The 22362-nt window shown below is 33.3% G+C and overlaps 1 protein-coding gene and 2 long non-coding RNA genes across 6 annotated transcripts in view; 2 read left to right on the top strand and 1 right to left on the bottom strand.

Moving 5' to 3' along the window:
* Positions 1-22362, bottom strand: part of mgl (low-density lipoprotein receptor-related protein megalin) — a 635024-nt gene that overhangs the window by 54783 nt on the left and 557879 nt on the right. For all 4 annotated transcript variants that reach the window (XM_074120029.1, XM_074120036.1, XM_074120039.1 and 1 more), the window contains exon 4: positions 3885-4139. In XM_074120029.1, the coding sequence (XP_073976130.1) occupies positions 3885-4139 (255 nt within the window). The remainder of the gene's footprint in view (positions 1-3884; positions 4140-22362) is intronic.
* LOC141450101 (uncharacterized) lies at positions 5834-9794 on the top strand. Its single transcript, XR_012455925.1, has 4 exons — positions 5834-6439; positions 6684-6932; positions 7587-7743; positions 9666-9794. It is a non-coding gene; the product is annotated as an uncharacterized lncRNA (long non-coding RNA).
* Positions 11982-15916, top strand: LOC141450107 (uncharacterized). Its single transcript, XR_012455930.1, has 5 exons — positions 11982-12741; positions 12822-13009; positions 13086-13160; positions 15251-15413; positions 15618-15916. It is a non-coding gene; the product is annotated as an uncharacterized lncRNA (long non-coding RNA).

Here is a 22362-nt window from a genome sequence, read left to right as displayed (position 1 = left end):
GTACTTGCTTTAAATATATGTATACTAGTATTGCTAGTTTCTTATTTTTTGACAGGCTTTTAGAATGATAAGGCAGTCCTTCCATGTGAAACTTCTGAGAAGTGCTCTTTGTATTGTAGCATCATCTTCGTTATTAGGGCTGCCCTCGGCATTTATAAATTTAACATTCGTGTTAGCTGGAGTGATTTACATGGAGTAATTGGTCCAAAATTCATTACACGAAGTAACAAAGTGGAAATATTTATTATCGAGACTAATGAAATTTATGAAGCGGAGATAAGAAGGAATTTATTTAATGCAAAGTGGATAAGAAAGTTGGCAACACTTGGCGGATAGTGAAGAGGTCATAAAACAACTTCACCAATGAAGATAATAATAGTAGAGAGGGCGTTGAATAAACCGGTACACCTGTTTATCGCTACTATCCCCCATTAGCTTGTTTTAGAAGTGTCTTATACGGTGCTGCGCCTATTAATTTCCTCTCACCTCTACAGATGATAAGCTCTTCGCCACCATTCTTCTTGTTCTTCTTCTCCTTACACCATCGAAGGAGGCGTGCGTGTCTTTGGCAGAAACTAGGGCCGAATGGTATTGCCCTATCACACAACCTTTCTTATCGCCTTCCAGCTACATCTAATTTGACTTTAAATATACTTCGTCATCGTAACAAAACCTCTTTCTTCTGGTTGTAAGAAATTTAACCCAAAAACAACGATGAAGTTTTACTGAATAAAATTAGAACAGCCAATCGGTTGCAGCGATAACAATAACTTTTATGATCCGCTTAATTCGTACTGTTAGGGACTTGCACATCTTCCCACCCAAATAGAAGCTGCTGATGAAGGGCACCAATGTTACTCGAAACGTAAAGAACTAATAAAGGAATTAGATCTAAATAAAGATTTTTAAAGCCGATAATTAATGAATGGATTACATGTGAGTTAATGGAAAGGTGAGTCAGATGATGGGAAATTGAGGACTGCTTATTCAGTGTTGTCAGAACTTGTACATTTGTTTATTTAGAGATTACAGCTGTCAATGTAGTGTAGAAAGGATCTGATTATCATTCTATGTCGTACGTTTATTTAAAGTTGTTCGTTATGGGGTTCGGACCCAAATATTTCTCTTCTATTTTATAGGACAACTGTACGCAGCATTATAGATTTTGGATCCTTTCTCTATGGTCAAGCAAAAATGTCAACCCTTAAACCTTTACAATTGCTACAAAATAAAAGTTTAAGATTATGTTTAGGATACACTAAAACTACACCACTTGATGTTATGCATTCTGAAGCTGGCGAGCTGCCGGTTAATCTCAGAAGAGAACAGTTATGTCATCGATATGTTCTGAAAACTGTGAGCAGGAATGAAAAATTATATAAACAAATTTGTTTATTGAGTATTAAAGATTTACAGATGCGTTATTGGAGATATAAGAACTCACCCGTGTTGTCAGTTAGTTTCACAGAAGTTTCGCATTTGAAACCTCTGATATATATCGCAGACAAATTGCCATATTTCAATGCCAATTCAGAAATAATTTCACAAAATCAGCCGCATGTTAAATTCTTACAAGACTATTCTAATATTCCGCAATCAATAGTAAACAAAGTATTTCTAGATGATATTTCTGAACTCTTTCCCTCCACATACACACTGTTTACCGACGGCTCCAAATTAAATAATGAAGTGGGATGTGCCTATTTTGATCCCAATAGCAATACAAGAAAAATGTTTAAACTGCCTGCCTATTCTACCGTTTATACAGCCGAACTGATCGCCATTCATCAGGCTATGGTATACTCTTATACTTTGGATGCCACAGATATCACCATATTTAGTGATAGTAGAAGCGCCTTAGATGCCCTGTATCATTGGAAGTTGGCATCAGCCAATCATTTAATAATTAACATTGCCGAAGCTCTTTTAAATCTGAAAAATCAAGGAAAGAATATTAAGTTTGGTTGGTGCAAAGCTCACTGTGGTATTAGTAATAATGAAACAGTAGATTTACTTGCTAAGGAGGCCAGTAGTTCTGGTGAGTACTTAGCGACCCCTCTTCCGCCATCAGATTTAAAGGGCTGGGTCAAAAGAAAAATCATGGAAAAATGGCAGTGTAAATTTGAAAATTCGGATAAGGGCTTATTTTATAAAACAATGGTACCACAGGTTAACCATAAAGTATGGTTTAAAGATGGTTATTTTGGTAAAAGAATTGTTACAATAATAAATAGAATGAGAGCAAACCATGGTATTTGTAGGTCATATTTGTTTAGAATAGGTAAATTGGCCTCTCCTCTGTGTAGGAGATGTAATGAAACGGAGGATTTTGAACACGTAGTTATGGTTTGCCCTAATTATAGTAAAGAAAGGGAAAAGTTTTTCAATGAGATCTCGAGATATTGTACTGTTCCCCTCTATTTTAAGGAGATAATATTCTCGAATAATATCTATGTGTATTCTGCTTTGGTAGAATTTATTAAACAATATAATATTTAAAAACCTACCAGCCAGTTATTGCTAAACACACATACAGTTAGTGGTTGATTGGTTAATAGTGTAAGCACTGATACCATTAAAAAAAAAAAAAAAAAAAAAAAAAAAAAAAAAAAAAAAAAAAGTTGTTCGTTAAGTATTTCATCTTTTAGAAACCATAGCTTTTGGATAGGATTATACCAAGAAGTATAATAATAATAATAATAATAATAATAATAGTGTTGTCTGTAACGAGAGAACACTGTCCGGAGGCCGGCAGTGCACTGGAAAAAGCTCCAGGCGCTAATAACCTCAGCTGTTGATGCGCAAAAAAAAAAAATAATAGTAATAATAATAGCAATAATAGTAATAATAATACATATTATAAATGAAATTTGGGAAGGGTCAGTGAAGAGACCGAAATATTAATAAATGGAAATTCAAATGTGTGTAACTGATATCTAGCGGCAAAAGTGCCAAACTATTAACCACATTATTCCATCAGGATGGTGAAGCAAATTAGTTATGTTCGGTTGGTTAGCACAGATCGAATGGTTGGTTAACATTGACTCCTCTCTCTCCCTATGTGCTATTATGCAGTGCTTGTAGACTTTCGATTGTGTTTCGTTAGAATAAATTTAACGCACTGGTATATACACACACACCACACATTGGACACATGTTTCCTGATACTGGCGATGCTGCCATCAATCAAGCACCGGGAAACAAATCTAATTGTCACCTTTAGCGGCGAAAAACGTAGGTCAATAATTTCTAATTCACCCATACTTCAAATCTTCGGAGAATATAATTTATTTAAATAAAAAAAAAAAAGTTCATTCTGCATCAAAAAGATTGGCTAAATAGTTAAATTAGATGGATGGACGTATAATAGATAAATATCTAGATAGATATTGATATAGACAAATAGATACACAGATATGTAATTACATAGATAAGATACGATAAATAGATAAATTAGGTCTCAAACCGAAAACTTATTTGCCTCAAATTGGCCAACATATACAAAATAAAGAAAGACAAATGACGTTTATGCAGAGACAAAAATGTTGGCAACATAAAAGGAAAGAAATGTTCTGATTTTGTAAGGGATTTTCGTAGCAGCAACCAAGGATGTGTTTACTTCGGGGAATGCTAAGAATTAATGCACTTTATACGAAGCTATTTTTCCTTAGAATATTACAACCAATCTATTGGCTATTTTTATGGTTTCTCACCATAAAGGTTGTTTTATACGTGCTTCAAGATAAAAAAAAGAAGCACTTTAGTACGCTATAAAAGGAGAAAATATTTATTTGGGAATTTTTGATTCTAAAGTTGATGCAATATACTATACAAAAAAATTTATATAACATATGGGCCAGTCAGAACAAAAAATGTATACTTACTGCAATTTTCTTCATCGCTGTTATCGCCGCAATCGTTTCTATGATTACATTTACTATTGGTATCAACACAACGTTGTCCATTGGCACATCTGAATTGATCTAGAGGACATGACACTAGCGGCGGATTAAAACAGCCTTCTTCATCCTTGCCAGTTCTACAGTCTATATAGCCGTCGCATCTTTTCTCTTTGGGCAGACATGGAGCTTCATTGGATTTACCACAGCGGAAATCATCTGGTAAACATTTGCGATATGCTGTAACACACACAAAAAAAAGAAAGAAAATATCACTGTACTGTAAAATATTGATTAAAGATTCAATAGTAATTACTGAATTATAAAAAGGAATAAATCAAATTTCAATTAAAATGAATGATAAAATGTAATCCGACCCATCACAAAGAGGTTTAATTTGAAAACTTCAGCTCGACGTCAAAAGAAAGTAGTAAAGTAATATTTAGCTTGACATAAAGTTTACTTTAGTCTAGGCCAGTGATGGGCAAAGTACGGCCCGCGGGCCAGCTCCGGCCCGCGAAAGTATTTAATCCGGCCCGCCGAGGGTCCATCGACATGGATAGTATATGGCCCGCTATAATTACGTTTTGACGATCGAGAAGTACAAAGTACATTCTACTTAGTAGAATAATAGATGCATAACCTATAGGTGAAGCTAAACTAGCCGCGTAGTTACACAAGTGTGTAATGCTGTAATGTTTTTATAATATTATGATTAAAAGCTTTAACACAAAATGCATTTTTTTTATAATTCTGGCCCTCCTCTAGAATTTCTTAAACTTTGTGGCCCCCCCATTAAAAAAGTTTGCCCACCACTGGTCTAGGCAAAGGAAATTTAGCGCTTGCACTGTTATATCAACTTCTCCATTCTAATAGAACTAGCTGTATTATTCAACCAATCAGGCGTGTATGATAATATCGCATGGTGGTTTTATATAGTGTGTTATCTACAGCCTGATTGGTTCGATTGATCTGTTTTTGACTGTTGTATTGTTGGCTCAAATTGCTTAGGAATATTTTATCATTGTTAATTGTACTAAAAGAATAATTGAAGGATTCGAAAATTGAGCAAAACTCAGATTTCTTTCAAGTATTACAATTTTAATGCAGAAATATCCTTAAAACATTGAAATTCGCGAAACTTCTGGCTGATCATGTTACTGAACAATTTCGCGCATCTATCTAACCTGTAAACTGTTAACATCGCTAAGATAGTTTACACTGTTCGCACGGACATCTTTATAATCGTTTTTTTCCCCCCCAATCACCATAATAGTACTTTGAAATGTGAAATCTCCTCAATTAAACCCATCTAAAAATCGTGGCAACGATTTTCTCATTGTAAGTAATGGTAAGACCATTTCGAACGATGCTTTTCACAGAAAGAAAAACGTGTTTCATGCGTGCCGACAGAACTTTCCCTCTCAAATCGGCCAACTACGTGTAACACGCAGGCTCTTCTTCTTCTTCTTCTTCGGTCTCCTGGCAATTCTTGCTGAATTTCAATGCATTCTTTTTTAAAAATTTCTAAGTAAAAAAATGATTATTCTATTGAATAAAACAAATAGCACATTTAGTACTTTTTCTTTAATAGTTTTTTTTCTTCATTTAATGTAATTTATTATTTGGGTGCCCAGTAAATAATCTGTATTTAATTCTTGTGGCTGTGGAGTTGTTGTCACGTTCTTTATATTTAGGTTAGCTTTCTATACAATTCACAGATTTTGTATATTTACAATGTAGCCTTACCAAATTTAGTAAAGTGAAGTTTGGCTTTAACTTGCTAAATCAACATTATATTTTCTTATTCAAGTTTACTAAAGCTGTAGCCTAAAGCACTTTATCTAAGATGTACTCTAACGTGGTTAGTTTACACTGTAACCGGAGAAGACCACATCAAATTCTACAAACCAGACAAACTTTATAGAGTGTTTAGGGAATTACTATAAACCTTATCCTTTTGTAAATATTATTAATGTATTATTGTTTTTAATGGTATTGTGTACAAACAATAACAATATTACTAGTATTATTGTGAGTCCATAAGTTTTTTTAAACAACAATTGTTTCTTGGTAACAGAAAGTGTGAACAGAGTGTTCAAAAAGGAACTTAGATTTAGTGGTTTAACCGACCGAGTGAACATTTTTTTAATTTTTGTTTTCATGGAAATTACAGCAAGGCTCAAAAAACATGAATCTAAGATACCATCTTATGGATTGAAGTACGCCAACCGAAGTTTTACGTTGTAGAATTCATTCAGACATCCTTCAAGGCAGTTCTGAAAGTTGTGCTCATCGCTGCGGGATGATCTATTTAATGAATAATTGTTCATCTAATAATCGTAATGACCTGGAATAATATCTAAAGGATCCGAGAAAACCTAATGTCTAATCCTAAATCTAAACCCTATGCAATCCTAAAACAATCCACATGTAAACAATTAATTGCATTTAAACAAATCAGTTAACCTAACACAACTAGTGTCCATTCTTTGCAATAAAAAGATACTTTGCGATAATGTCGACAGCTTCGCAAAAAGGTAATCTTCCAATTATTATCATTACTAATTACATGCAAGTTATTCAACCAAAGATGGCTGAAATTCCAAGCCTGAAAAAAAATCATATATCATACATGGAAAAACTGAATTTTTCTAGAAATGCTTTGACTTTACAGAATAGGTTTTTAAATTTGTTTCGTTAAGCTCGGCATGCTGTTTATTATTTATTCTAAATCACTTTTTTGTTTATTATTATTTTTTTTTAAGAACAATTTTGTTTTAGGTGTACTGACGGCAGCATTACAATCGATAGGCAATGCGAGGTGAAAATAATAACTTCTGATCGATAGGGGTTACCGATCGCTCAGAAGGATTAATGTAAGAAGGAAGGTATAAAATATAAACATACTTCATTTAGAGAAAGATTGTGTTAATTTCCCAACAGACTTTTCACCAACTCCTTTCGCAGTTTTCTCATTTACTCACATGAATTTGAAGAACAGGAGTAAGGAAAAAGGATGAAGGCTAAGAGGTATTTGACTTCTTTAAGCAGTATACATTGACTTTTTATTCAACAGTATATCTACCATAAAGATATTGGCTACAGTAGGTATAAATAAACAAAGGATCTTTGATGTTCTGAATATCTTATTCCATTCATCAGGATAGTAAACAACCATCTTCCTCTTTGAAGCACTAAAAGCTAATATAGAAACGAAGAGGTTCATATAAGATTATTTCTCAAAGAGTAAAGGGTACGTTGAATTCTCTAAGGCTCGAAATAGAAAGAATTCTGTGGATTAGTTTCTCAGCAAAGAATCTGACGCAAACCTCTCACTTCCGTGAGACCGTTTGCCTCAGTTCTATTCCTACATTTCCTTCAATATTCGAACCTTTGCTAAATACTTATTTCCTTTGAAAGATTTTTACAATTGTTAGTTTAACGGGAAATGCCAGTTTCAAAACCACGTGAGTACAAAGTCCTTTTTTATTTTTGAAGAGTATTATTCATCTTCAAGCTGAAGAATTTTTTGTTTTGGTTGACTAAAGACGGATCTGTTTCAGTCAGAATTGAGGTTAACTTATCCAATTGTGGTAAATGGACTGCATAAAACATGGGTGTTAAAGAGGGGTAACAGTACTAAACTGCAGTAAAAAATGCAATAAATTTTGTTACAACTTATAGATGGTTGCGGTAATTGATAGAAGAGGAGGTTGTTGTGATCCTTAACGACAGGATGACCTGCTTTCTGGTACTAAGTGAGTCCTGTGTGTTCAGCTGGTATAGGAAGTTACTCTAAGTGGAAGGGACTGGAGATCATTCTATCAAATGAGTAAGATAAGTGAGTATAGGTGTAGAGTATGTGTAGACAGTATATGAGAGTGGTTTTCTAACAGCATGGAGCCCACAGTATTAGGGAAATATTCATGGCGAAGGCAGCGGATATTCGAAGAGAACACTCAAGAGGAACAATGAAGAAATGGCGATGTAGTAAATATATACGAGGATGAAAGTGCTATGATATGGAAATGACCTCTTTAAGTTTCTTGTATATAAGGATTATATAGTTCAGATACATGTACTATGCATATGCTCTAAGTCTGAAGTTCAGTTAAAATGTGTACACAACACCTAGTATTACTATATACACACACATGTGCAGAGGAGGTTGGCGAAGTGAAGGGGTGCTAACTAGAAACAATGGCCCCTATCTCCCTTCCAGCCCTCCTGTTAGTTTAAAGCACTTCGTAATGTGATGGAATACTTACTGCATCCCAAGTGATGCTACAGCTTTAAGTATTAATAAAGTTCCCACACCCTTTGTCCCACTTAGTATAATATAGAAATGACATTAATGGAGACAAAGCCTATCTCAACTTTATATACATACATGAAATACAATATGCTACGTACATATTGCATAAACTCAACAAATCTTCATGTAAACTGCAATAATAAAAGCTGTATGTTCTTCTAAATTTACCAAGTAAACAATAAATACTTAAAACGCAAAACAAATTTACTGATTTCTGCAAAAACTATAAAATACTTAATTAGTATCAGCTGGACGTAAAGCCGCCTGAAAAATAATAAGCGTAACGTTACTTTTACTTTCTATTGTTGTGAAATAATCTTTTTTAGAAGTATATTTCACTATAAGCAACAAGAGTGGAAAATCCGTCCACAACTCAATCTGCGTGGAGAGGTTACCCAGTGGTAAATACTTCATCAACACTGAAATGTCGTCAGAGAGTAGATCACGAAGACACTTTTAAGACGTCAAAAAAGTGTCCAGCTGGAAGAAATGAATTGAGATGAGATTCTAAGATAAGGTAGATTTTTCTGTAACTGGTTTGAGCAGATAGGGCTAAAAAAAAGGAATGGTTAAGGTTAAGTTAAGTGAATGGTTTGATTGGCTATACAAGAAGTAACGTCAACTATAAGAGCAAAGAATTTGTAGACTCCAAGGATGGATTCTCTGGAGGTTTCAACGTTTGATTGAACCTTTCACTTTAATGCTGTAGACCAAGTTAGGCTTTAAAAAAACTGTCATGAATAATAGTCCTGGTAGCCTAACAAGTTCTTTTTGAATTGTCGAAAGCGTCTGTTCAGTACTGTTCTCTGCTCTTAAGACTTGTTTGTGGTTTTCATTATTCTATCAAAAATATGAAAAACTTTTTGTTGAAAATGTAACTAGTTGAATTTCAGGTCTGGATTTACCAAGTTTCTAACTTTCTACATAGATACCTACAAAGCTGAACACACTCAAAACACAACACGAATTCCCAAGATACACTGCACTTTTAATTCAATCCGACTGATTCAATAATCTACTCTTCAAACGAAGAGAAAAACACCTGTTTTATTGCTGGAATACAGTTTGGTAATTTATCAATCATGAAGGAACTTTTGCATTTTTTTTGGCCACAAAAAAATTAACCAGATAAATCAGGAAGATAGGGATGAAAATCTTTTTAGGTAGACGCGATACAATTTTAAAATAATTTACAAAACATTTTGCCGGAAAAATACAAAATACTTGAGAGAGTGTTTACAATTAAATGACCAGCGTGGGTATGCGCAAATTTCTGCAGAACTTGACTGTAGCGGAAAAGGAGTAATCTAAATCTTACTGCCGTCAGAGAATTTACAATAGTGAATTTAATTTATAAACAAGTTCTGAAGCGTAAGTTAAGGGGAATATTAAATTTAGTAACTGCAAAGAATAATTTACACGCTGTTTTTTTTTTTTTTTTTTTGCAGGTTGCCCCAGGAAATGAAGATTTGTTGAAAGTTTCAAAACTGACCAGGGCGAGCTCTGCTGAAAGTGGCCGTTTGTAATGGAAACCGATTAGGGCCAAAATCAAATAAACCAAAAAATATCAATTACCGACAATTGGCATGATCATTCCAAGCCTAAGCCAATCGTAATCAATGTGATTATGTCTCCTCCCTTTAAACTATTATATAGTTCTTACACATTCTTGACAGTAGTTGTCGTCCATTCGTTTACCGGAATATTTGTATCGAACTCCTTTATGCTTTTTTTTTTTAGCTGTCTGGAACCTTGCAAAATCATTTTAAATTTTTTTTATTGTTTTTATCTGTTGCAGAATGCATATTTATTGCATCCCAGAACGGTACAGGTCTTTTATCCATTATCAAAGATAGATGTAGACATTTGGACTTCACCCCGTCTTGCATAATACTTGTTAACTTCAGTACTCTTATAGTACACCAACAGTTACAACAGAACCACTGATGAATAATACACTTATCTATGCCATTAAGATTATGAATAAATTAAGGAATTATTTCCTTTAAGATTTCTCAGGCTTAGAAGGAGTACATAAAATATCTCCTCATCAGGGCTCCCGCATGGAGTTCAATAAACCTTCAGTTGGTGGCAACGAAAAATGCCATAAATAAAATTCTGTTCATTTGCATTTCTTTAGAGAAATAACCAACTAAAAGGTTCAAGACACTTTCTTGTGGCTCTTAGATTAGCCTTTAAATTGATGCAATGATCTGCAATAATGCAGAGATGCGGGTTTATATCTAAGTGAATACAGTCTCACGGTAATGGTGGAATTAAAATAAATAATCAAGTAAATATCATTTAAAAAAAAATTACCACATTACTTGTCTTTTTAGGTAACATAATTAATTGTCATTAAAAAGATTTATTGAAATTGATAAAAAGAAAAAGTTTATGATCGTTCGCTATTTAAGAATATCCTTCAAAATAGATGATGGTTAAACATAAAATTGTGTTCCAATATAATTATTTGAGAAGTTTTGATAAGTTTTAATTCATTACTGATACAAAAACTGACAGAATAAGGAAGTTATAAACATAAAAGAGAAAGAACGTCTGTCCAAATGCTGTTGATCTTTAGAGAAGATTTCAAATATTAACGAAAGTGTGTAGAGCCAAAATCATGCTAACGATGAAGCTAAGCGCAGTAAGTTACTTTTAAGAGGAAGCTAATAAACGTGGCAGAAAGTAAGTGATGTAAAATGACTCAACTCGTCTAATGGTGATGCTCCCAAAGGAAGAAAGATGGTAAGACATGACTAAACTGGCAACTAGGAGGTAGTGAGCAGTAAGTAAAGTGGATGAACGGCATAGAGGCGGCGAGGCTAACAGTTACACATTCATGTATAAAGGGGCGTAGCCGCCAGTGTAAGGTGGCTACGAATCACCAAGTGAGCAATAAAATTCATCCTTACTTGATCTCTCAAATTGGATTTCCCACTTCTTCTTCGTCTAACATCTCCAGGGAATACTTTATTTATTTTACGACCAAACTGGAATGTGACATCAGCAAAAGATGCTTGATATTCAATGCTTCAGAAAAACAAGAAAAAGAAAAAGTCTTTCATTTTTTTGGGATCAATGAATACCAAGATAAAAAAACTCAATGCTCAAGTGTAGTACGCTTTTTGGGTGGAAGAGATTTACTAAATATCCAGAGGCTGTAATAGGCGGAATTGTTGCTTGCAGCAAGGTAAGCTGTGATTTTTAAACAAGCACGCATAAACTGCATCACCATTCCGTAGGGAACACCTAGTATATTAAATTGGTTAGATCAACGTAAAAATTCATCTTCAAATTGCGAATTCCCTATTTCACAAATAATGGAAGAAATGTTTTTTTTGGGGGAATTCTGAGGAAATAGCGAGAGAATTTAAACTCATAATTTGATGAATGATCCTGGGAAAAGAGATAGGTAAACTAACTCAGGACAGACTAATTAAGAAAGATGAGACTCTGCAGCAGACTGACGGGATTGGCGAACCAAGTTTTAAAGAAGGAAATGGATATGTATTAATGATGGCCAGAGAATGATTGTTAGCTCATCAATCTTACCCATCAATATGGTGCGTTTACGTCATTCTTCATTCATTTTTCTTTCTTTTTCAGGAACGTTTCAGGAAAACTTGTCAAGATGGATTTACGAGTATATAAAGCGAGTAAGAGAATCATTATTTTCAATTTATATCTTGGGAATCATTTTTAATTAAAGATTCCATTCTTGTATCAAATCCAATTAAAATTTATATTTACCTGGAATCTATTCTTTCATGTCTAGTATCAGTACAATTTGTAGTAACCTACTTTTATGGATTCAAAGAGCCAAATAACGGATATTTCCAGGGAAAAAATAGAATCCAACATTGGATACGATCTCAATACTTACTGTTTGCAGTTATATGTAGCAAAGAAAAACTTAAAAGATACACAGTAATTAAGAAGAAGTAGGAGAAAATAAATTTATTATCCTGGGACTATTGTCCCCTAGAATAAATAGATACTTATACAATTGGAAGCCCTATTGGTTTGGCCTGAATTTTAGAGATTTTTAAACAAAAAATATGCAAATATTTACAAAAATAATAATAAAAATTAATGAAATGAGTAGCAGTGCGAAATGCAAGAGTCTCGCATTAGTTCCAAAAAAGCGAAAGGAAACCATAAATCCAGTTGAATGTTGTTAACGAGCTAAGAACTGTAAGACTTTAATCTATTTGAGTAGAAGAATTTTTGTTAACTGGAAATCAAAGAATTGATAATGAATCCAAGTAAGAGGAGCGAGAAGCGATACCATTCAGGTCACGATATCCTGAGTAAGGCTGTTCTAAAACTTCTTAAAATAACCAGCAATCAAAAGTTATGCCTTGACTAGAAACCCAGGGCAGCCCTTAACGTATTATAAATCAATATTAAAGAAAAGCAAAAAGTTACTTCTTCTTGAAAAAGAATCAAAAATAAAAACGAAATGAAACTTTAGTTAACCAATTGCAATGAACATACTATAAATTACTGGACTTTAAAGTAAGCCTTCAATTGTTATTTGTGTCTATTGTTTTTCTTTTCTTTTTTCTTATTTTAGCTTTTCTTTATCTTAACTTTAGTCTGGGAGCAGAGTTTTTACAGTAATAGAATTCGGATCAATAGCAACAGCATTCTAAGACCAAGTGGACCACCCCTGTATAAAGCCTGTGACAACAAACCCTACTTGGCAAATGAAGGGTTATCATTGTGATGTGGGCAATCATCATGATTATTGTAAACAATAGCTGGACTCTACCAATAGCTGCAGGTATAATGTTACCCCCTACTTATTGTATTTGTTCTCTTATAACCAATTCTACTTATATCTCAAATCTATTGCATAGGTTAGGGGAATTTTACAGAGCAGTTTAGTTTCATCTAAATAACCTTACCTTCTAAGTGGATGGTACATCAAGTATGTAAGTGATTTCATGTTATTATAAATTATTTGATAGAAATCAAGTGATTTCCAACTTACATGAACAAATTGAATTCTAAATTTAATTACCAATGCGCAGTTTCTCCACTCTGTACTGAAATTTGTAATACTGTATACTGAAATGAAATTTTGTGGTACTGGGTTCGATTCCCGTAAATTTCACTTTTGCCAGCAGATGTTAGGACCAGCCCTTGCATTCCCGAACCTAACCTAACGCACTCATACAACAAATACATACGAGTATATACAAACACGCCAATAAATACATTCGCACAAATAACTAGGAATCTAACGTGATTCATTCATACCAAGCTAGCATAACAACACATACAAACTTTGGAGTACTCGATATTCCGCGCAAATCCCTGTGTACTTGTAGTAGTTGGATGTTAAAGCCTGCCTGCAAAGGTAAATCACATTACTTTAGTTTAAATTTACCGAAATTCGCGGGAATTTTATTGTAACTTATTTCTTTTATAATTTCGAGCTAATTATGGAGGTTCATTTAGTAAGGAAACTTCAGAGTTCTTTTCCAGCATTTTAAATCCTGGTAACCATAGATTTTATTGATTTTGGGGAATATTGAGGGGCGGTCAATAAATTCACAAACAAATTTTGTTACTTCATAACCAACGTTTCACCATAACTGTTGATATAGCTCAACATTAAACTCCACAAATTTTAAAATACCCTGAAGAAGGTAATAAATTTACCGAAACGTTGGTATGAAGAAAGAAATTTGTGTTTGTGGAATTTATTGACCGCACCTCAAATATTCCCCAAAATCATCAATTAACAACGGTCGAAAACCCAAAACTATCATAGATTTTAGTTTTAATTTTACGGTTTAATCGATACAAATAATAAAAGTGGGATAGAAAAAAATACATGGAATTGATGTTTCAATACCATGACCTAACTAAAGAATTTTTCATAAACCAACATGGTATTCCACGTCCAATTAGCCATTTCCAATTAGGGCAGTAATCCAACATAGGTATTTTGGGGGACCGACGACTGTATCTCTAGTGGAATAGGATACTCAACGTTGCGATGGAAATACCTATAGTAGTCTGAATTCCCTCTCAGGATATATTTTTTTTTGTTAGTTTTTCATTCACTTTGTTTTTTAAGAGATCTCTATGATTCTATTTTGGAATGAAACAAGAGAGTGGTTTAAAGTATTGTGCAGGAAGCTTGGATTTTGGATTTTGGATTTACAAATCATTAATATTGTTTAGAAGGTTTGCATGATAAAAAGGGATCAGAGAGAACTTAATTTTTGAATTAGTTTTATAAAGTATGATACTAAGCAAATAAGGCGTTACCAGCAATCTTAGTTCTTATTCTCTCGGTCAATGAAGTTGAAGCAGGCGAAAGAAAGGCAATTGCCCAGAAGCTAGGAATTGATTATTGTATTATGCACTCTGGGGCTGTATTATGTACTCTGGGGCAGTATTATGTACTCTGGGGCGGTATTATGTACTCAGAGGCAGTATTATGTACTCAGGGGCAGCTTTATGTACTCTGGGGCAGTATTATGTACTCTGGGGGTAGCATTATGTACTCTGGGGCAATGTTGTGTACTCTGGGGTGGTATTATGTACTCAGAGGCAGTATTATGTAGGATTCAGATACGAATATATGTTACAGTAGGTTTAATTTCGTAATAGCAAATTTTGAACTATGAGTATACAAAGGTAGGGCTATTGTTTATTATTAAAAACTGATACCTAGGAACAATGATTTTTTGGGGGTTTCCCCTCTAAAGAACAATTTCTGTACGGTTACAGATCTACTAACCACATATTATTAAGAGTTAACATTGCTAAGAAGTCATCATTTTTAATCAGAATCAATGTTATAGATTTTTTGTTTTAGATTCAGATACTAAAATATAATAAAATAATACATACTAGGCTGTCAGTTTATTTGAAATTTACTTTCTGTTTTCTTCAAAATATGTTTACCAATCCCAGCAACGAACAGCTGCCAAAAAAGGAAGCGGAATAGATTACGAATGTCTTTACAATGAATTTCACGTATTAACACTTTTAAATAAAATTACAGACCAAGAAAGAGAATAATACATCTCAACGTGGCGCTTCCAACATCTGATTGCTTACACTTTTGTAACCTTTTGTGGCGCCTTTACAACTTCCCTTAATAGTTATAGTTAAGGGTTATCCAGATGTCCAGAAAAAAAGTCTAATTTTGAATTTCAGTAATTGAGGTAAGAAAAAGTCATGTGCTTATTTCGTATCAGAATTTTTTTTAATTCACAAAATTAAGTTCGCTAATAACAAGATAGAAATTAATGTTTACAAAGAGAACATATTTTCAAAAAGAAAATTACCTATTATTAATGAATTTTCATTAGCTACACAAACATTTCCGAGTTATTCTTTCTCTTAATTTTGTAATTTTGTTTATGTAGGGGTAGTGAAACCCCACCACTCTAGCCAGAGAGAGAGAGAGACAGCCCCCTCGGCACACAGAGAAGGGAGGCTCGGCGAAGGTATATAAGAACGAGAGGAAAGTCAAAAAGGAGATTCTGAGATTCTGTTCAAAGTCTTGCACTTTAATTGTACACATCGTTTTAGCCACGTCAGTCAGTCTGTTCTGTTCTTGTAGTGTAAAGTATACAGTCCTTGGCAGTCAGTCAAATACATATATAATATCTTATACCAATACAAGGTGTTATTTATCCATCAACATCTACAACCAACATCTCCTCAAACACCATTACATTTACTTGTTCTTGTAATCTATTCAATCTTCTGAAGTTTGAATATTTTATTTGCATCTTTTTTTATTCTACAATTACTTGTATTTTTTCTCAAACCTCTTTCTATCTTTCAGTTACTAATTAAGTTAGTTGTTGTACTTGGGAAAATAAATTTACCAGAGTAACAATAACTACTTAGCTAAAGTAATTAGCCAACCATATTGAACAAAGAGGTACTAAAGCCAGTTAAGAGTTGGAATTTAAACAAAGAAAATTAAAATTAGTTTTTCTTTCATACGAAACTTTTGGTGGAGGGGTGAAGTAATTTTCTGTACTCGGTTAAAATGTTTGAATTAATGGCTATATAGTATATATTTTTTTTTAATACAAGAATTTTGTACTTACAAAATTTTTAAACAAAGTTTAATAGAAAGCCACACTTTTTAAATAAATGACTAATAATAAGATATTTAAACACAAAAAGCTAAAAGCGAAAATAGATGTGTTACTTTGGTAATTATCCGAACCATTCTCTAGCATCCACTCACCATCAGCAAAGACCTCGAACTCCTGGTATCATTACAAGTAACAAACAAGATCCACTACTACTGCAGGCTCAGGAAACACATGCATCGCATGGGCCTGGCAGATGATAGCCTCTGTCAGGAAAAGGAGGAAACAGCACTGCTCGTGTTGTGTCAGTGCGAGGGACTCGTATGGCTAAGGATGTTACTTCTCGGATAGGAAAAACCAAGGCCAGGTGAGCTTTACCCAAGGACCAAGGAGCCGCTCTCCAGCATCAAGAGTCTGATTAAAAGGGACAGGTCTGGAGGGTGAGCTTTTTAGAGTGACGGGAGCCACAATAGATCCAAAGGGATCGCAGTGGCGTAGGCCTTGAGGCCACCTTAGTTTAATCTATCTATCTATCTCATATTTAAAACTATTTCTAAGATCTAATAATTTAAAGCGAGCCCGGCTAAAGGGTAAGGCTGGAAACATAGTGGAGCGGCGAGCAAAGCGGCGATGATAGCGAAGAGCGAAGCGGCGAAATCAAACACAAGTTAACATATGGGACCGCGCATAGTGGCGAGCAAAGCGAAGATAGAGCAACTCAATCTATTTCTAGTTTTTGTTTTTGCCGCTTTGCTCTTCGCTATCATCGCCGCTTTGCTCGCCGCTCCACTATGTTTCCAGCCTAACATAGCTGAGTACATTTCAGTCGAATTGTGCGAATCTGTTTTAGAGGGAGAGAGAGAGAAACAAAAGAGAGAGATAAAACAAGTTCAAACATGTTTTATTGATAAAGCTTATCGCAAAGTTGGTCGCCGACTAGAGACAGAGTTGCTTCTAAATAAAACCTCATAAATAGCTGTTGATCTAGATAAGAGCTAGATAGCGTGGTCAGTGTAAATCAAATGTATTGTAGAGGAGGGAAACCTAGCCTTAACCTAGCCTAACAGTGGGTCGTAGATAATCAGGATTTAGGTCTGCTGAACTGGCGAGAACCTCTAGCGGAGAAGTGGAGGAACTAAATTAGATTGTAATCGATGTTTCTGTTCTCTTTTCTTCTTTTTCGATTTTAAAATATTTATTATTGTATCAAAAAATATATTATTTTAAGTATTTTGGGTATACAAGAATGTCTATACAGTTGACTGTTGAACTGCGGAGAAGGAAAATGAGAGGTCACTGTAGATAAGGGGATAAGAATCATCGTAGGGAGGTTTAACAACTTTACGAGTGATTTCGAAGGAACTGTTTACAATGTGTAACGAGAATAAGCACGAGAAATAAATAGGCAATTGAAACTACTTGAAAATTGTTTTAGTTAAAAAGTTTCTGGGAAAGAACCGAGTGGCTAGAAATCGGAGTGGTAGCCAAACCCTAGCCAGCGATGGAATGATTGGCCCCTTTAAAAGAAAGGCAAAAAACTGTCACAGAAAAATAAGAGTCTTTTTTGTATCAGAAGATTCAGTCCTTCAGGAGTCTTTTTTTTTTTACTTCTAAATTGATGTCCAGAACATAAAGCACAATTTCTTTCCTTATTTCACCTTTTTACAGAATTTAAGCCGTTCTCAATCGGGAATTCATCCAGCTTCCCAGCTGCTCATCTTCAATAAAAATCATCTCATTCTTTTTTGCAGTGAGGTTTCCTCTATTGTGTAAAAGAAAAAAAAAAAAAAAAAAAAAAAGTGTATAATTCGCATCAGCGTCCTGGATATCACAATCTTAATCCAGGCAGGTGGTTTAATTAACTAACTAAGTATCGTCAAGAAAGAGAGCAGACAAAGTTGAGATAAGGTCATCTGCGGCGAATGGACCAAACAAGAACCGCCGTTGAGCCATGTTCACCTACGAATTCTCGAGGAGGAAGAAGAGAAAGGAATTCAACCCAGGTTGAATTAGGGGCGATGGCCTAAGATGTGGTGGTTTTTGCGAGATAAATTCGGGAGAGTCAAGTTGAACGGAAGAAGTAATGACAAAGAAGAGACTGATTCTTTTCCAAAACTTTTTTTTCTGAAGACTGAGAAAAGCTCGAAACCTCGTCTTTATAAACTAAGAGGAAAATACTTTTTTCAGAACTCTAGTTTTATTTTCCAACTTTAATAGAAAAGTAAAAAGAAATCCATAAAAATTTAGAAATCGATTTGGGTGTAGAACATTTCATGGAGAAACGCTAGAATCTAAGTAATACGCGTTCTACTTGCAATTAATTTTAAAACTCCAGGCTTCCCGAGTTACAACCGATAAAACGACCATACGCGCTGAGGAACATTGTTTCTAAACCCAAATAGATTTTACGATACGAAATGAAAAACAAAAAAGCCCCCCCCCCCCAAAATAAAATAAAATAGAGATAAAAAAAGGAAGCCGGCAAGAGGGAGCGACGAATGGCAAATAAAAAAAGCTATAACCCACTGAAAAGAGATTTGACATGCCTCTTTAATTCCCGCCTTGATGACGCTTTGTATCTCTCTGGTTCATCGCGCCCTCAATTTCACCATTCCGACTTCTTATTGTTCACTTTTAACAGCAAACTGTTTACAACACTTTTATTTATTTTATTAGAAGCACAAATTTCTGTTTCAATTTGTTTTATGCTCATCCCCATTTCCTTTATATTTGATCAATTCTTGTTTTATATTTTTGTTTTCTCAAAACAAGGATACTTAAAGTTCAAAGAATAACTGTAGCAATAAGAACAATTATTTGGACGACGAAGTATTTTTGAAAGAGCTAAAACGTTTACTGGAGATGTTGGAGTTTACTAGTATCATAAAGAAGAACATTTGTTACGGTTATGTTTAAAAGAATTCTGTAACATTTATGAATTTTTAAGAGTGATCCAATGATACATTTATTATCAATTATTGAGCGCCAAGAGTATGAGTATCGTATTAATGAAAATTCGATTTGGGAAAAAAGAATTAACATATTTTCAACTTTTCGTCACTCATTTACTTCTACGCAATTTACCTACTTACTTACTAATAATCTATGGTTTACAGCAAAATTATTTAAAAGTAAAAAAGGAGTTACAATTTTAATCAGCAGAGTTCAGGTGATCAAATAATTAGTAACTTCACTAGTATGAAATGGACAGAAAGATATTTCAGTTCTATAGAATCAAGCTAAACTACTGAAAATGTAGTTAGGTTCACAGCGATGGATAATTTGGCTGATTTTACACGTAGTAGCACACATGTTTATGGTTATCCTTTATCAGTTTCAGGAATTTTCATTTTCCACCAACACCGATTTCAGGACATATACTACATAATTAAGATTAGTGTTAGTTATAACTTATAAGTAACAATGTGGCTAAAAAAATAAATGAAATTGAATTAAAACCTATCGAAAACATAAGCAAAAATCTTCCCTCTAAGAAGGCCTATCAACAACAGAGAATTCTCTTGCAATCAGATAGATCAAGGAGTGTGCTAGCTCGAAGTAACTCGGGACTTCGACCGACCCATCAACACAAAACTACAACAATCATAACCCAACTGAGACAGTTATAGCCACTTATTAGCACAAAAACACTAACAATAACATATATATACTATTCTGAAATACCCCTGTCAAAAGAGGATAACAGCTAGTAAACGACTGACCAAAAAATAATCCGCTACAGCCTCATCGATCACCGGAAACACACAAAGTCAATAAATAAAAAACACAAACTATTAACAATATACTTTTTATATTTTTACAACCATTGTACTTGAAAGAAACTGATATAATTTGGTAACTTGGTTAGCAGTAATAGACTTGTTACAAGTTACTTCTAGTAAAGTTAAAGGTGATGCACTTGATAAAATTTCTTGACTTATTACTTATGACTTTACAACAAAATATTTTTCCAAATAAATTCCAAAAAACAATTTGAGAACACCAAGAATGATAAATTTAAAATTTTAGAAAAGAAAATATTAGTGAATGAATGAATAAATATTTATTACTATAAATATATACATAAAATAAATACAGAAGTAAAAATGTATTATACATTTTAACCTTCTTAACTAGTGAAGAAAGAGAAAAGTTAGGTGAGGAGGATTGGAATGCAGGGAAAAAAGGAGAGGAAAAACCTTCAGCTAAGAAAATATTAGTGAATACATGAAAAAGGTTTAAAAATCGATTAAAACGAAAAAATTAAAGAATACATTAAAAACGATCAGAAATCAATTTCAAAAACAATATGGGCAAACCAAGAATGCTAATTTTGAACTTGTAGTCGAATAAAAAAAGAAGATTAAAGAAAACATCGAAAAGACTAGAAAACAATTGGATGAATTAAAAGTGCTAAATTAGAACTTATAATCGATTAAAGAGAAAAGATTAAAGAATACATTAAAAACGATCAGAAATCAATTTCAAAAACAATATGGGCAAACCAAGAATGCTAATTTTGAACTTGTAGTCGAATAAAAAAAGAAGATTAAAGAAAACATCGAAAAGACTAGAAAACAATTGGATGAATTAAAAGTGCTAAATTAGAACTTATAATCGATTAAAGAGAAAAGATTAAATAATACATTAAAAAGTTTAAATATCAATTCCCAATAACTACTCGAGGGAATCAAAGAATGTTTATTTTCAACTTGCAGTTGAATAAAAAAGGAAAGACAAAAGGATACCTCATTAAAAGGAATTAGAAAACTATAACAAGAAACAATATGAAGAAGCAATGTATTTTCTGATGCTGATGTATGCTGATTTTGAAATTTTGGAAAAAGAAAATACATCTGAAAGGTTTAAAAACCAGTTCTAAAAAACAATTAGGGAAACAAAGAACGCCAATTTCAAACTTATAGTCGATTAAAATGAAATGAATAAAGAATATATCAAACAGGAATAGAAATCCATTCCAAACAACAATTTGGGGAAAGAAAGAATGTTAATTTAGAACTTTTACTCGATTAAAAAAAATATACTTATTAAAGAATACATAAAAAAGATATAGAAATCAAATCCCAAAAACAACTTGAGGAAAAAATGCTAATTTTGAACATATATTCGATTAAAAAGACAAGAATAAAGAATACATCAAAATAGAAAGAGGTATCGATTCCAAAAAACAATTGTGGGAAGCAAAGAAAGGTAATCATGAACTTTTAGACGATTAAAAAGAGAATATTAAAGAATACATTGAAATAGAATAAAGAATCAATTCCAAAAAACAATTAGGGAAACAAAAAATGCACATTTTCAACTAATAGTGACATCAAATGAAATTATTAAAGAATACATCATAAAGGTTTTGAAATCATACAAAAAAAAAATTGGGGAATTTAAGTATGCCAATTTTGAAATTTTGAACTTCTAGCCGACTTAAAAGAAAAGATTAAAGAATTTACTTAAAAGCCTTAGAAAGCTATTTAAGGGAAAAATTTAGAATTTATGGTCGCTTAAATGAGAAGACAAAAGAATACATCAAGAAGATTTAGAAATGGATTCAATAAAACTATTTGGGAAAAAATGAAAGCTAATTTTTAACTAATATTCCATTAAATAAGAGAGATTAAGGAATCAATCAACATTGAACCTAGTCAGGACATTAACATTAATTTGTAAGTAATAATTAAAGGATAGCATGCTATTTTCATGCAATATAATTGAAATTTAAAATTAAATAATTGATAATAAAGACTTACTGTGTTTAAATAATGTATAAGTCCATCAGCATCTCAGTAGATCACCAATCCAATAGCACTTGACACTTTTTAAAATAATTCACAACACTATTCGCACTAAAACTGTATATCACGCACTAAGTATAACTTAAACACAATTTATAAAATAGAACTTCACTTTAACACGAACTATATTCACTTAAAAAATCACGTTAATAAAGGAGACACACGAACGAGTAAAAGATGGCCGCCGGTAACTGGCCAGGCCGATCAGCTGGTAAGGGAAGGTTATATCTAAGCAGTGTGACCAACTTTTT

The sequence above is a fragment of the Rhodnius prolixus genome, unplaced genomic scaffold (assembly GCF_049639745.1).
Source record: "Rhodnius prolixus isolate KJV_2025 unplaced genomic scaffold, Rpr scaffold_1, whole genome shotgun sequence".
Lineage (NCBI taxonomy): Eukaryota > Metazoa > Arthropoda > Insecta > Hemiptera > Reduviidae > Rhodnius > Rhodnius prolixus.
This window is presented reverse-complemented; position numbering and strand designations above follow the sequence as displayed.